The sequence below is a fragment of the Artemia sp. Qi Xiang Cuo genome, chromosome 11 (genome assembly GCF_049724085.1).
Source record: "Artemia sp. Qi Xiang Cuo chromosome 11, ASM4972408v1, whole genome shotgun sequence".
Taxonomy (NCBI): Eukaryota; Metazoa; Arthropoda; class Branchiopoda; order Anostraca; family Artemiidae; genus Artemia; species Artemia sp. Qi Xiang Cuo.
In genome coordinates this window covers 45,639,909-45,656,663 of record NC_142804.1, presented here as the reverse complement: position 1 = coordinate 45,656,663, position 16,755 = coordinate 45,639,909, and the positions used below count along the sequence as shown (strand labels likewise).

The 16,755-nt window shown below is 37.4% G+C and overlaps 1 protein-coding gene across 2 annotated transcripts in view; it reads right to left on the bottom strand.

Moving 5' to 3' along the window:
- Positions 1–16,755, bottom strand: part of LOC148947026 (uncharacterized) — a 48,435-nt gene that overhangs the window by 9,489 nt on the left and 22,191 nt on the right. The window contains exon 1 of one of the 2 annotated variants that reach the window (XM_089096822.1): positions 13,533–13,686. The exons of the other annotated variant lie outside the window; for it this stretch is intronic. Within the exon in view, the coding sequence (XP_088952948.1) occupies positions 13,533–13,605 (73 nt within the window). The 5' untranslated portion in view covers positions 13,606–13,686. Of the gene's footprint in view, positions 1–13,532; positions 13,687–16,755 lie in introns of those variants that run through there. 2 annotated transcript variants of the gene reach the window in all.

The following is a 16,755-nucleotide window of genomic DNA, read 5'->3' as shown; positions in this document are numbered from 1 at the left end:
TGCCAAAAGATTTAACCAATAAGTATTTTAAAAGTTTTCAAAGACTACCACTATATTTGCTAGGGGCTTGAAATAGTAAATAAGGGTGAGATATTGCAAGGATCTATAGCAGAGCAGTAGAAAAAATTAAATTAATATGAATTAATACAAAGCATGGCAACACAGTTGAATATTACAAGAGAAAACCAAAGAGTCTGAAATATATTACTAATGTGATGAAACATCTACTAAATTGAAAAATATTCTTTGAATGATATCCTGTTGTTGATGATGAGTTTGAATTTAATTCCCATCACAATTCTTGTCTCTTCTTCAGCCAATTAAATATGAGGGACATGAAGAAAACAAGGGGAATTAATCACTGCTCGCAAGATCGTTTCTAAGCAAACATTTCATGATTTCCTCCCATTATCAACCACAAACTCAACCAAGGACCATAAGGTTTTGCGAATCCTAAATGCAAAAGCACTTATTTTTCAGTAGAGCTATCAACCTCTAGAACACCCTTAAAGAAGACACAAATAAACTATTAATTGGGGGAGAATCTAGTACTTTTATTAAATGGACATTGGAGTAGTCAAACAGAACACTCATTCCCGTCACATTTTTTTGGACAATGGCACCTTTTTCAAATCACTAAATCTACCTCTCTATTCTCTTATCAGCTTTTTAACTCTGCTTTGAGAACTTATCGCTTTTCATGATCCTCCTTTGGGCTATCACCTTAGAAAAAGACAGTTCCTTTTCTTTCAAAGAATTTATGAAGGATATGCTTTCTCATTTCAGTTGATGGTACATAGAGAAGAGGGGAGGGGATCGGTTCTAGATGACTGTTCAGGGTCTTTTTATTTATACTGGGGATAAATAAAAAGAGTGGCGCACTTCAGAAGTGGCGCCCCTCGAGGAAATCATAGCCTAGTAAACAACACAGCATTCGCACGGGATTCTGATTAATAAACAATTTTTTTGGGCTTGGTCTGTCTTGACGTGCATTTTCGTGCTGAAAAATCTCTTCCTAGCTAATTTATCTACTATGGGCTGCCTCCCCGTAGTAGCATAATATTCGTAGGCATGAATATATAATGAGTCGGAGGTATAGGCTTCAGATTGTCTGTACAGGATTTCGACTCTTGTTGCTAGAAGAGCATCATCAAGTGCTGAAGTGGCTTAATTAAGGTTTTCCTAAAATCGTTAGGTACTTCCTCTTTTTCAAAAATCATATTCATAATCTTCAGAAACTCATATCCCAGGGGTAGGAAAGATGAATTTAGGTGATATAGAATTTTTTTACTCAAGCAGGAAGGATGGGGTACATAGACAAGAAGTAGGGCTCATTATGAATAAGGAAGCTGCTAAGTCTTGTTTGGGCTGTAAAGGTATTAATAATAGAATACTAATTGCTCATTTTATGACTAAAAAGTTCCAAGATATAAGTTATAGTAGTATATGTCCCTGTAGAACTGCCTGACGGAGATACTAGTGACTCAGATGAATTTTACTTATAGTTACAGGAGCAAACAGGCAGGGTCCCAGGTAGAAATATGATGTTTTTACTAGGAGATTTTAATGCCCAAGTTGGTAGAAATAGGGATAGATCCCTATATGGATAGGAATAGGTAGAAATAGGGATGGTATTCTAGCCTAGGTAAATTTGATGTAGGAAAAGAAAACAGTAATGGGCACAGCCTTTTGAAATTTTGCAGGTATAACAATCTAGTTATAACCAATACGCTGTTTGGTCATAAAATGGCTCATAAGTTAACATGGTATTCACGTGATGGTAAGACAGCAAACTTTATTGATTATGTTATAGTAAACCTAAGACTGGCAGGATCAATACAAGATACTAGGGTATATTGGAGTGCTGTTATTGATGTTAAAAGTGAAGATCACCATCTAGTAGTGTCTAGGGTTAATTTAAAGCTGAAATTTCGGAAGGGTAATTACAACCTAGGAAGTTATAATGTTGGTAGACTCCAGGATGAGAATTTGAGAGAAACTTTCCAGGAACAGTTGAATACTAAACTAAAGAGTTTAAAATTTGACAATGTGGAAGATGATTGAATAATTTTAGAAAAATAATTTCTAGCTTTCTTACCTAAGACACCTTCAGCAACTTCACAAATTATTTTTCTAAAATTATTCAATAATCTTCTACATTGTCAAATTTTAAACTCTTTAGTTTAGTATTCAACTGTTCCTGGAAAGTTTCTCTCAAATTCTCATCCTGGAGTCTACCAACATTATAACTTCCTAGGTTGTAATTACCCTTCCGAAATTTCAGCTTTAAATTCACCCGAGACACTTCTAGATGGTGATCTTTACTTTTAACATCAATAACAGCACTCCAATATACCCTAGTATCTTGTATTGATCCTGCCAGTCTTCGGTTTACTATAACATAATCAATAAAGTTTGCTGTCCTACTATCACGTGAATACCATGTTAACTTGTGAGCCATTTTATGACCAAACACTGCATTGGTCATAACTAGATTGTTATCCCTACAAAATTGCAAAAGTCTGTATCCATTACTGTTTTCTTTTCCTACACTAAATTTACCTAAGCTAGGATACAATCCCTATTTCTACCAATTCCTATCCTTATAGGGATCTTTCCCTACTTCTACCGACCTGGGCGTTAAAATCTCCAAGTATAAACATCATATTTCTACCTAGGACCCTGCCTATTTGCTCCTGTAACTGTAAGTAAAATTCATCTGAGTCACTAGTATCTCCGTCACATGGTTCTACAGGGACAAATACTACTATAACTGATACCCTGAACATTTTAGTCATAAAATGAGCAATAACTATTCGATTATTAATACCTTGGCAGTCTAAACAAGACCTAGCAGCTACCTTATTCATCATGAGCCCTAATCCCTGTCTATGTACCCCATCCTTTCTGCTTTGACTTATCGCTCTTGCTCAGCAGGGTCGCCAGCGTAGAGGGAACTGGTTGACAGCACTGTCAGTTTTCTCCAGGTAGCCCTGTCCAGGGCTAAGGATGGAGCCTCATTTGGGTTGATGTTGCGGTTGAGAAGGCGTTGATTTATACATCAGCCCATCTGGTGTGCGGCCTTCCTCGAGGACGTTTCCAGACAATCGAGGGATTGAAGTCCGATATGACCTTTCCAGTGGTAATTAGCAGAAGGTAAAGTAAGCGGCCATACAATCTTATAGAACTAGCTTCTACTTGGGTGGAGAGGTTCACTGACTTATATGTCCTCAGGATCTCAGTATTGCGAATCTTGTTATATCATTTGAAGCCTTCAACTCAACACAGGTGTATAGTTTGGATGGCATCGACCTTTTTTAGCTGTGTCCGGGTTATCAGCCATGTCTCAGAAGAGTACAGCATGAGGCTTAAGACCGTGGCGTTTTAGATACGGGCTTTTGTAAGGTGACTAATTTGCGGTTTTTCCAAGACTGCTCTCGGAAGCCGTCCGAATGCAGAGTTTGCCTTGGCTAATTTGGCCGAGATTTCGGCGTCACGTATGCCATTTGATGATATAATTGATCAGAGATAAGTGAACTGCCTTTCCACATAAACAGCTTGGCCATTGATCGCAACAGTTATGGGTGACACCGATGCGGTCTTTTCTATGGGCATGATCTTCGTTTTCTTCCAGTTGACTTGCATCCCAACTGTGAAGGAAGTTGAGGAGAGCATCTCGAGTAAAGACATAAGTTGGTCGATATTTTTGCAGAGGACGGCTAAATTGTCAGCAAGGTCAACATCAGACAAAGTCCTCCCGGCGTAACTTATTCCAAAAGGATGGACACGGTGTTTCTCGTTCAAAACGTGATTTTCCTTTCTGCGTGAGTAAAAGATTCTATATCACCTAATTTCATACTTCCTACCCCTGGGATATGAGTTTCTGAAGATTATGAATATGGTTTTTGAAAAAGGGGAAGTACCTAACGATTTTAGGAAAACCTTAATTAGTAAGCTACTTTATAAGAAAGGTGGTAAGAGTGAGTGTGGTAATTATTCAGGCATTAGTCTGGTCTCTGTAGGTAGCAAATTACTTAGTAATATGATACTTTTTAGACTGAGAGATGCTGTTGACAAAGTTTTAAGAGAAGAACAGTGCGGTTTTAGAACAGGTAGAGGATGTGTCGACCAAATTTTCACTCTTAGATTAATAATTGAGAAATACCTGAGTTGTCAAACACCTTTGGTCCTCAGTTTTATAGATTATGAGCAAGCGTTCGATTCTGTAGATAGAAGAGCTTTAGCAAAGGTTTTATCCTTGTATGGTATACCAGACAAATACATTTAAGTGATTAGTGCTATGTACAAGAATAAAACTGCTGCAGTTAAGGTGGGAAATGAGGTTAGCTGATTTTGCATTAAATCAGGAGTTAAGCAGGGTTGTGTTCTATCCCCCTTTATATGGATTATTTTATGGACTTTGTCTTAAGGAGCACAGGAAAGGCACTGGAAGACCACAGAATCAAATGGGGAGGAAAAAGTCTCCTGGACTTAAATTATGCTGATGATTTAAGCATCCTAGATGAAAGTGTGAGCAAAATGAATAAACTTTTAGAGGTTTTGCAAGTTCAGGGTGCTAAAATAAGTTAAAAAATTAATGTTAAGAAGACTAAGTCACTCAGGGTAGGAATAAGTGAAGATGAAAAGGTGACATGGGTAATGAAAAGATTGATCAGGTGGGCAGCTGCACTTACCTTGGTAGTATTATTAGTAAAGACGGCAGGAGCAGTGAAGATGCTAAAAGTAGAATAGCCAAGGCTCAGTTTGTTTTTTCACAGTTAAAAAAATTTGGAAGAATAGGAAGAGAAGTCTGCAAACCAAGATTAAAATATTAGAAGCTACAGTGACGACAATGGTCAAATATGGCTCTGAAGCATGGGCGCTCCAAAAAGCAGATGAAGATTAGCTAGATGTTTTCCAGAGAAATTGCTTACAGATTGTTCTGGGTACCCGGCTGACTGACCGTATTTCCAACAGTAAGCTGTACAAAAAACGTGGTTCAATACCGCTTTCTAGGGCTATAATGAAAGAAAGGTTGTGGTGGCTAGGGCATGTCGTGCGGATGAAGGGTGACAGATTGCCAAAATTCGTCCTTTTCGGCCAACCGTCTAGGGCTAAACGGAAAGCAGGTCATCCTCGTCTGGGGTGGGAGGAAATCATAAAAAAAGATTTAAAGGAAATGGGAACTTCCTGGGAGGCTGTAAAGTGGGAGACTTTGAATAGATTGGGATGGAGGAGAGGCATGCATAACTGTCATAACCTCAGGCAGCTTGGTGCTGCAGTGAGTTGTTAGTATTAGTAGTAGTACGGAACATCAATGTCAAACCCCATAAGCTTGTGACAAACAGTTGAACAGATATTTGACATCATCTGTCTGAGGGGTGGGGGGGGGGGATTCTGTATGTCATAGAACACTTAGATCATTTCTTAAGGTATACTAATAAAAATTCCCCCCCCCCCAAATGATAAAATATTTACTTCAAATTAATTATATGCAATAGAATTTCCATATGCTGAATGTTTTGCTCTATCAGTTTGAAGAGCAGAGTCACATAAGGAAAATTCATTGCATATATCTAGTTCAGGATATGTTTTTGACTATTGGGGGGGGGGGGGGTAAACTTACTGGAATGCCTTAGGGAATGACGTAGATGAGCATCTAAGAAGGTTTTGAAGCAGTTTTCAGAATTTCATAGTGTTTCCTTCTGGTGAGTGGGAATAAAACAACGATACTTTAGAAAGTACTAACCAGTCTAGGATGCAGGATCTTAAGGTTGGGATAAGCATTGTATTAATAGACAGACTCAATCACAGAAAAATGTTGTGTAACAGAATAATTGTATTTAAATAGGCTATAAGGATAGCTTTTGTTAAAGATTTAATGTTAAAAAAGGGGTCTTCTAAGATTGTAGTCAGCTGATCCCAACTAACCTAGTCTTATCTATAACAATTTATAGGCTTAATATGTCCTAGATTAGTTTTGATTAGCCAAGTTTCCTAAAGGGTCTATCCATTGTCTGAAAAAGACCATGATATTTGGAAAGAGCACGAAATAAGAAATCTAGCCAAATGGTACTACTCTTTTTCGTTTTAATAAGTATCCTTTAGAAGAGTGGTAACTCTGCTGTTACTATATGTACTCTTTAGAAGAGCCCAACCACTAAATATTTACCTTTTCTTTTAATTCTGTATCTATCCTATTACGTTAATTTGCACTTTGGAGCAAATTAAGATCCCTCTTGATCTGTTAATTGCTCTATACTTGATGATGTGAATGATTGAACATCAAATGTATCCCTCTTGCACTTCCAGGAAACACCATTCCATTTGACATCCAATATCTTCCTCAAAACTTCATTATTGGGTGCTGAGACTGTTATATTTGAGAGACTATTTCAAAGGTTTACTACACAGCAGTAGACAAACTATTTTTTGAGTTGAATTTTGACAGATGGCTTGAACAGCTTCTTTGAATGTCCCCTCCTGTCAGTGCCAATATTTTGGGACATTGACAGATGAATTTGGGGGAGGTTCTTGTGAAGTAAGCTTAAATGTTGTAAGTATATCAGTTCTTTGTTGTTGGTAATGCAGTGTAGATAATTTCAGCTCCTTCAGACGCCCATCATAAGACTTGTTTCTCTTCTTGGATACTACCCTTGTGGCTCTCCTTTGCAGCCCTTGCATAAGCTGTAAGTCACCCCTGTATCCTGGTGATGCTATGCACATTCTAAAATCAAGCACTGGTCTAACAAGGGCCTTTTAGAACCTAACAAAAACATAGGGAGAGTTTTCACTGGATATAGTTTTCTTTAAGAATGCTCGGACAGATTTTGCATGTCCTCTAGCAGTTTGAATGGAATATACACTGGTTGTCAGCAATGATTCCAAGATCCCTTTATTCATCCACACTTTGCAGCTCTTGAATGTTATTTACAGCTGGATTGACCATAGTATACTTGAAATCTGGGTTGGACTTGCCAAAATGAATAACACTACATTTGTCAATATTGAAGCTCATGTGCCATGTTGTTGCCCAGTTTTGAATATGGGCAATATCTGCTTGTAGTGACTCATGATTTACTGCACCAAAAAACTTTGAGTTTTCAGCATAGGAAGTTATATGATTTGTAGATAGTTTAAAGATATCATTTATATAGATATTGAATAGGGTAGGTCCTAAGACACTACCCTACAGGACACCACTGGTGACTCCACATCTCTCAGAGAGGATTGATTCTCCTTCATTAGTAAAAAGCCTCACTCTCTGTGTTCTATCTAAAAGAAAAGCAGAGATCCTGCCCACAAGGTCTGCAAATAGTTCCACATTCGATAAGTTTTGTTCAAGTGTGGATGTGGAACTTTGTCAAATGCTTTTGCAAGGTCAAGCAACAAGACATCCACAGGTAAGCTCTGATCAAACAGGTTTCTTATAACATCATAAGTCTCCAGCAAATTTGTTTCTACTGACTTTCCTGGTTGAAAGCCATGTTGGCTGGCCAATAGTATTCCATTAAGATTTGAGATGCTTCATGACAGAGTCATTTACCACTCTTTCCAGGATTTTAGCAACAGCAGAGGTTATGCTTATGGGACAATAGTTTTCTACCATCCATATTTGGGACCATCAGGGAGGATGGAGTGCATTGTCAGGAAAAAGACCATGATAATTGGAAAGAGCAAAATATAAGGAATACAACGCTAATGCTTTAATTTTATTAGAATGTTTCCAGTAAAATCCTAGTCTAGTAGTTTCTTGCTATCTTGCAAAGTAATTGACCTGAGTGAAGGAAGATTTCAGGAATGAATCCAGGGCCAAAAATATACCATGGGAGGGTATTGTCACACTATAATGTCAACTCTTTTCTCATTTTAAGGACTTAGAGTATTATATATATTACAGTTCTTTATCTACCTGAATTCTAACAAAAAATGTGTACCTTAATTTTGAGTTTTCAATCTCTTTTTCAATGGCTTTAGTTTTTGAAAAATGCAGTTCCAATTATTTCAATAGAATCTTAAGCCATATCAAGGGTCTTTTTCTAGGAAATAAATTCACAGATCTTTAAAACCTTATAAACTGTGATTGACCAATTGTATGAAGCTTGAAAATTTTTTTGTGCCTTGTTTGAACACAAGGTCTATTCTGCAAGTTTTCATTTTTACAACACAAACATTGTTAAAGGTCATCAAAGATCAATGCCCTCTGGAGTGAGAAGAAGTGGAGGTAGGGGCTTTAAAAAATATCTTCCTAGCTTTGCCGCATTTCTCGGAGTTTGATTCACTTAACTCAACTACTTCCAAAGATAGCTTGAAGCCATTAAACTAGAATTTTACTACTACTATATTAACTTATAAAACAATAAGTTGTATTATTCCTAAAAGTATTTTAATCTATTCTACTCTACCCCACCCCCTCTAATGGTCAAAAATATAGTCCAAATGATACATTTACAGTTCTTGACATTATTTAGTTAGGTTGAAAGTGAATACATTACTTAATGCATTTTTATGCTGCTTCATAATTCAATACCATAGAATGGGGTTACTTTGGCCCAGTGGAGTAACATTGATCCAAAATAATGAAAAAGATTTAAGAGTCCATATTTTTCGCCTAGGCTTACAATGTTGTTTATTTGTTGTTGTTTTTTTTTCCGCATATGTGATTGTTGTGAAGAATATCTGACCCAACTGACAAGGTTAGCTTGTTTGTAAAAAAAAAAAAATGAAATTGCAATTTGTACATTTTTTATACCACCAACCAAGTGTTCTCCATAATTACACTTGTAGATAAGCTAGTTCAAATTTTTTTTCAAATAAGCTGTTTGCCATGAGCCTTAGCCACAAGCACTGAGACAATTTCGGAAAACAACCAAGATTTAGGCCTCTGATGGTCAAGAGCCTTAAAATTATCACTTATTACAAGTAAGGTGAGGTAATATTGGTCCACAGATGATTTTGTACCAATCAACTTGCATGCCTTTCCTTTAAGTTGAATAAGATTTCAGATGCCAAGAAATCCAAGGAGACAGCTAGGAGTAGGACTTTGTCAACTAAACACCACAGATCCTCAAGAATGCTCTGAGAGAGTAAGAATGGAAAATTAACCAAAAGAGCTACTACTCAGAAGCATGGAATCCCCAGAAGTACCCTCACAAGAAAACTGGGAAAGCACCATCCAAAAGACGCTGGTAGGCCCACTGTTCTAAACAGGGAAGAGGAAAAATACTTGGTCCATACTGTGTGTTATCTATCAGAGTTTCCATTGGACTGGTATGGCCTTTGGTTTTTAGTGAAAAGTTATTTAGACAAAACGTGGCAATAGTCAAGAAGTTTCCTGGAAATCTACCAGGAATAGAATGGACAAGAAGCTACGTGAAAAGGCATACAGTTTAAGGGGAAGATTTGTTAGTAACATCAAAAGAAAAAAGCAGAGGTAGGGCTTCACACTATTACTGAGTAATTCAACTATCTCAAGCAAAATCTGGAGGGTTTTGACCCTGAAAATGTCTATAACCTTTTACAAGACAAACCTTACAGGTGATCCAGGATAAAAAAAAATCTTACAAAACATGGAAGCAAATATCAAGAGAGAGTAATCAATACTTTAAAAATGTCAATTTCACTCATGATGTGCGGTAAGATGATCAGCTGGGGAGATGATCCTATTAATGTTGTATTCAAAAGTGAAGGCCTAGGTCTATGATGACAGAGAATAGCCCCAAAGGTGCACAATACAACTTGTCAAAGCCAGGATAGTTTGATACAATTTGCTTTGAAGAACTAATTGAAAACCTGTTGCTCCCCATGCTAAAGAAAAAGAATGGAAAGAAGGTAATTATTTCTGATAACTTGTTAAGATACTGCTTAGGTTCAAATCAGGTAAAGGCTCCAGAAGCACAGGCCTTCCCAAAGGTGACTTTCAGAGGTTGTTGAAAGAACTTTTGGATGATCTTGATGAAGGTAATGGAGCAGCAAATGTGATATTGGGATTTTGAAAAGCTGAAATTGCCCATTTAACCCCCAATAAGTACTAAACCAGTGCTTATTAAACAATCCATGTCATAACCAATTGAAGTCTCATGTGTTTTTTTTTTTATTCTTTACAGTCAAAATAATTTTCAAAATACAAATTTTTGACCAAAGTTAGTTTACCAGTAATAGAATTATCAAATTATGCTTAAAAGACAGGAGGCCAAAAGTTACCCCATACTCTGGGGTAAGATAGGTCCAAACCTTAGTTTTTTTTTTAAATATAGAAAAACGAATAAAAAAAAATATTTTACAGTGGAAACCTTTTCTAGAGAAATAATGCCGCAGAACTCCAAAGACTTTGCCTTACTATCAACCCCACATAATGATTTACAGACTAAAGTTTATGAAAAGTGGTACAAAGTAATCCCATTTTATGATAATTAATTATGGAGGAAATTACATTTTGATCACTTAAGGGGCTAAAACCTAACCTAATTTTTAAAAAGAACCTGAAACCTCTCAAAAAAGACATCATTTTAATGGGTTTATGGCTCTTTTAAAAAATTTCTGCAAATTTGTTATTATATTAAGATTTTACTATTAAGACTAATGCAAATAATAATTACCACTTCTGAATTGGCTAAACATGGCAATTTTTTCACTAAACCGTTGTTTTTTTTTACAAGCACATTTTTAAACTTGTGGTTACTATGGGCTGTTGTCATCTCTTTAGGAGCACAAAAGGTAAAATTCTAATTAGAGCTGCTTTTTGCTATCTCGGAAAGTAGTTTTGTTAGAAAAATTAAACTTTCAGGGATGGGTCTAAGGACTAAAGTATGCGTTGGGAAGGTATTTTGAAGCATCTACCTCCACTCCTTTTTCCCTCTAGAGGGCAGTGACCTTTAAAGATTTTGGGTTATGAAAGTAGAACCTTGCAAAACAGATATTTTGTTTAAATTAATTTAAAAAACTTAGTTTGTGGAAAAAGTTTTTTAAATTAATTCAAGCAAATTACTTTTCAAAGACAAGTAAAGAACTCCATTAAACAAAAATGAGCAAAAATAAAATCAAATAATCTACTAAGCGTGAAACACAGTTTATAGAATTAGATACAGTTTATAGATAATTCAATAAACTGTGGCGTGAAACTACCACATATCAGCATCGATAAATAAATGAAACCCAAAACGAACAGAAATTACAATAATTAACCGAGTCAAACTCAAAACGAGCAGACATAAGTTGGGCACAAAACCCCTGTGCCTTCCCAAGGCCAGAACAAAATTTAGTTAATTATTGTAATTTCTGTTCAGTTTCTACGACAAAGCCTTCTATAAAACCTTATATGGCCCAGGGCATAACTTAAAACCCTTGCCTCGAGGGTTGTGGGAGTGTCCTTCTCAAAAAGAAAGTTTCAGTCTGGAAATCAACTACGCTGAACAAAATGGCTATTTCAAACTTTTTATTGGATGTGTTTGGGGGAATGACGGGTGTGTGGGAGGGGGGGCTAGTTGCCTTCAGATCACTTTCGACTATTAAAAAGGGCACTAGCCCTTTGAATTTCCAATCGAATGAGCCTTTTTTGAAGTTTCTACAACAAAGCCTTCAAGAAAAATCTTATATGCCCCCAGGGAATAACTTACAACCCTTGCTCTGAGGGTTGTGAGGGAGTGTCTTCCTCAAAAACATATTTTCTATCTGGAAATCAACTATGCTGAACAAAATGGCTATCTCAAAATTTTGATTAGATGTGTTTAGGGTAATGATGGGCGTGGGGCGGGGGGGCTACTTGCCCAACAATCACTTTCAACTATTAAAAGGGATACAACTATTAAACTAGCCCTTCGAATTTCCAATCGAATGAGACTGTTTTGAAGTTTCTACGACAATGCCTTCTATAAAAACCTTATATGCCCCCAGGACATAACTTAAAAGCCTTGCCCTGAGGGCTGTGGGGAGTGTCCTCCTCAAAAATATTTTTTCTACCTGGACATCAACTACGCTGAAAAAATGCCTATCTCAAAATTTCGATTGGATGTGTTTGGGGGAATGATGGACGTGGGAGGGGGTGGCTAGTGGCCCTCAAATACCTTTTGACTATTAAAAAAGACACTCAAAATCACAATTTGCAACCGAAATAGCCCCTTTTGAAGTTTCTAAGACGACCCCTTCCATATGAACTGAACTGCTCTAAAGGAAAAAAATAATACATAGTACATTGTGCCAACATTATTCTTATATGCCCTGAGGGAATAACTTAAAACCCTTGCCCCAAGGGTTGGGGGAGAGTATCCACCTCAAAAATATATATTTTATCTGGAAATCTATTACGCGGAAGAAAATGGATATCTAAAAACTTTGTTGGGATAGGTTATGGGGAATGATGGGTGGGGGGCACTAGTTGCCCTCCAATCACATATGGCTAATAAGAATTGCACCAGCCACTCCAATTTCAGATCGAATTATGCCTTTTCGAAGTTTCTACAACAACTCCTTCGATACGAAGTGCCCGGCTGAAAAAAAAAACACATTGTGCCCACATCGTTCTTTACTTAGGCAGCGCTAGCGCGCTGCCTATGATGAAGTACAAGAAAACTGTTTTACCAGCTTGACAACTCGATCAAAAAAAGAAAAGAAGAATAACATTAAAATAATCGTGTTAGAGAATTTGAAAATTTTGTGAAAACAGGACTATCAAGTGAAGTTTTCTTGATTATTTTTATTTATATAAAGTGGTGAATTTATCTCAACCATGATCCCAGTGAAATTACCCCCAGAGAAGAGAGATACCAATAACCAAATACTAGGCCCCGTCTCCCAATTACCAAGTGACCGTTCTGAGGACCCAGACTCCAATGAAATCATGATCTCTGTTCATTCTGAGGACTCAAATCACCATGATGACGGCTTCAAAACTGTCACTCCTAAAAGATCCAAAAGAAAACGGTACACCAGTTTCTCCCCATTAAAGACGGTTTTGACAACACCCCCATCTTTTTTGGAAGAGGAGCACTTCATCCACATTCTGCCTACCTCTCCTGAAACCATGTTCCAAATAAAAAACATCCAAACAATTCGACTTGAGCTCTTCAAAATTCTGAAAATTAATTTCAACCTCAACATCAACAGAGATGGTTCAATCTTAATATCTATTCAAGCAGGCTTTGAAAATGCAAAAAAAAACTCTTTTATCACTTAACTCCCTTGGAGGCATTAAGGTACATTCAAAGCAATGGATTCGCCCTCCCCCTGCCCAAACAAAAATTGTCATATACAATATCTCTAACGGTATTCCTGAAACTGACTTAAAGGATGGCCTTATGAACTGCAAAAGCCTAAAAATATCAGTATCAAAAGTCACCAGACTTGGAAAACCCAACAATGATGGCATATACACATCTAAATCCTACCTTTTCATCCTGGACTCCACCCTAGAGAACTTCAGTGAACCTGTATCCCTATTTGGCCAGATAAAGCCCTACAAAGAGCATAAGGCTAAGCCAATACAATGTGAAATATGTCTGATAATGGACCACACAAAACAACACTGCAAAACAAACCTGAAAAGGTGTAACCTATGCCAAAATATCCATCCTCCAAACACAGAAAACTCTGCAAACAAGAAATTAACATGCATTAATTGCAAAGGTCCCCATTCTTCTGACAACAGATCTGTATGCCCAAAATACAAGTCAAGATCAATGGCTCTCAGGTTGTCTGAAAAAGAAAATATTCCTTTTCAGTTTGCAAAAATTAACTTCATGGTGCATAATGCAGATACACCTGAATTCTCTGAATCAAACATACAACCTAATCAAAATACTCCACAGCAAAAAGCTACAAGGACCCAACCACAAAAAACATTCGTTGGAATCAAGACCTTAGACTTCCCCCCCCCCTTCCAGCCAGAGACGAAGACCCTGAATCTTCTATAAGTAAACCTGCAAAACCAACCTCATAAAAATCACCAAAGGAAACATCAGAAGAAAATCCAAATCTTCTTACAAACTTATGCCTCTACATATTCAACTTCAGCTCACTCTCCAGAACATCCCTCACAGAAGATCAAAAATCCTCAATTCTAGAAGAGATGGCTAATACCTACTTCCCAAAACATCTCAAGGACACAGCCAACTCAAATTTCAGCACTATACTTAATAAACTAAATTTATCTATGAATGGCTACCCCTCAGTTATCTCTATCTACCACAATTTTGCAATGGAAACTGACATCCTTAAATGATTATAAAATTACCGTACTTCTGAAGTATACTTCTTCACGCAAAATTGAAATACAACGCCTCCTAGAAACCCATTTAAACTCATCAGTTAATCCAAAAATTCCTGGTTATGATGTCCTAAGAAAAGATAGATCTTCCAATAGAAATGGCGGTGGAGTTGCCATCCTTGTACAATCACACCTCAAATTCTGTGGTATAAGCCTCCTTGATTTTAGTCATGACATTGATGCAATTGGTGTAAAGTTGTGGCTGGCAAACATGGAGGTCACTATTATTAATTTAAATTATCCAAATGGTAATAACAATGGACATGATTTTTTCAATTTTATTTCTAATAAGTTCTCAAATTCAAACCTACAGTTGTAGGGGACTTCAATGCCCATAGTCCTATCTGGGGTTATTCACCTAAAAAAAATGCTGGAAAATACATAGAGGAATTCCTCACTAATTTTACCAATATAGCACTAGTGACTCCTAGACACCTAATTACCTACTTCAGTAAAAGAAGTGGGAGTTATTCAACTATTGATCTTCAATTAGTCTCATCAAATTTAATAAATAAAACTACTGTCAACAGAATAGACAACCTCCTAAGCAACCATTTTGCCATATGCACAAAAATTGGTGACCCAGCCATCATTGATAATTTCATTTCCCACTATGTGTGGCAAAAGGCAGACCGGCCAAACTTCTCCCACATTCTGTCAAACCATGACTACTCTTCACGGTCCACTGACCCAAACCAACTCTCCAAAAATCTCACATCACTACTTCTTGAAGCTGCAAAACTTACCATACCCCAGTCCCAACGCCCAAAAACACTGAAGAATAACAAACCCCCAAAGCCATGGTGGACATCCTCTTGCCAAGAGGCTTGGCACAATTAAAGGAATGCCATCAGATCATTCAAGAGAAATCCATCCACTGGAAAATATATAGCAAAGCTACAAGCAGAGGCAAAACTTAAGAGAACAATCAACCTTGCAAAAGAAGAGGCATCCAACGTCCACTCCTACTCCACTCCTATCCAACGTCCACTCCTACTGCAAAAATTATCAAAAATGGGTTTTCCAATACCTGTAGGGGATTTCTTTAAAAGTTACCTATCCGAACGCTCTTTTGTTCTCCAAGTAAATTCCTACATCTCATCTAAAAAGTCTGTCTCCAAAGACCTTCCCCAAGGTGCTATCCTCAGCTGTCTCATGTTTTCGTTATATTTATGGGATCTGAACCTACCCCAAACAAATATTCAGTTTGCAGGTGATATAGTCCTATGGTCTACCTCAAAAAATTTGAACTGGCCCAATCCAAGTTACAAAAGTTGCTTTATGCCTTTGAAAGTTTCTCCAACAATTCATGCCTACCCACCGCCCCATCAAAATCAGCTCTAGTACAGTTTCATGATAAGAAAAACCCCCTATCTGTCCTACTAACCCTAAATGGTGTTGTCATCCAAGAGCTACAACACATCAAATACCTTGGCCTCACTCTAGACCAAAAACTAACTTTCAGGCTCCATATTGAAAATGTGAGAATAAAATGCCTCAGAAAAATGCGCATCTTACAAAGGCTACTCAATACGCCATGAAAAAACTCTAATAAATTTCTATAAGACTTATATCAGATCTCAGATTGATTATGGACTAATTGTCTATGGCTCATGCTCAAAAACCCTATTATGCAGTCTGGAGACTGTCCAAAATACTAGGATCCGTGGTATACTTGGCCTCAGGAATTACACCAAAACCAACTTCCTCCTCAGTGAAAGTGGTCTCACCTCTATTGTCATGCGCAGAGATATCCTACTTGCCCGCTACTTTACAAAAATTGAACGTAACAGTTCCCATACATTACATGACTGGCTAAGAAACCCTGGTGCTTTTAGGGGCCTTGCACGGGAATTCGCAACCACCCAAATGACCTTCCCCACACCTTCATCTTCTTTATTTCAAATATACCCCCAGATACCTTCCTGGGCTAACCACTACCCAGAAATGAACCTTTCGTTTGCGCCAGCTATTAAAACAGATCTTTCCCTTGCCTATGTAAAATCATTATTCCATGAATTTGAGTCTCAGAGATATATCCACCACCTCCCAATTTTTGTGGATGGCTCAAAAACAGAATCCAGGACTGCTTATGGAGTCCACGTCCCATCTTTAGGTATAGCAGCTGCAGAAAGGCTCCAAATGATGTGAGTATCATGACAGCTGAAATAGCTGCCATCAACATTGCATTGGAAACCATTATAAAGATGCCAAACCCTCCAAGAAACACCACTCTTATAATTTAATCAGACTCAAAATCAGCCCTTGCCTCAATATCATCAGAACATTCAGACTACACAGACAATGATACCTCCACCACTCTTGTACTATTGAACAAACTACTTAAACAAGGTATATCCACGAAATTCCAGTACATCCCAAGTCATAAGGGTATTAAAGAGAACCACAAGGCAGATGAAATAGCTAAATCTGCCCTTCAGTTTGAAATAATTTCTGGAAGACCTATCCCAGTAAGAGATGTAAACCATTGGGGC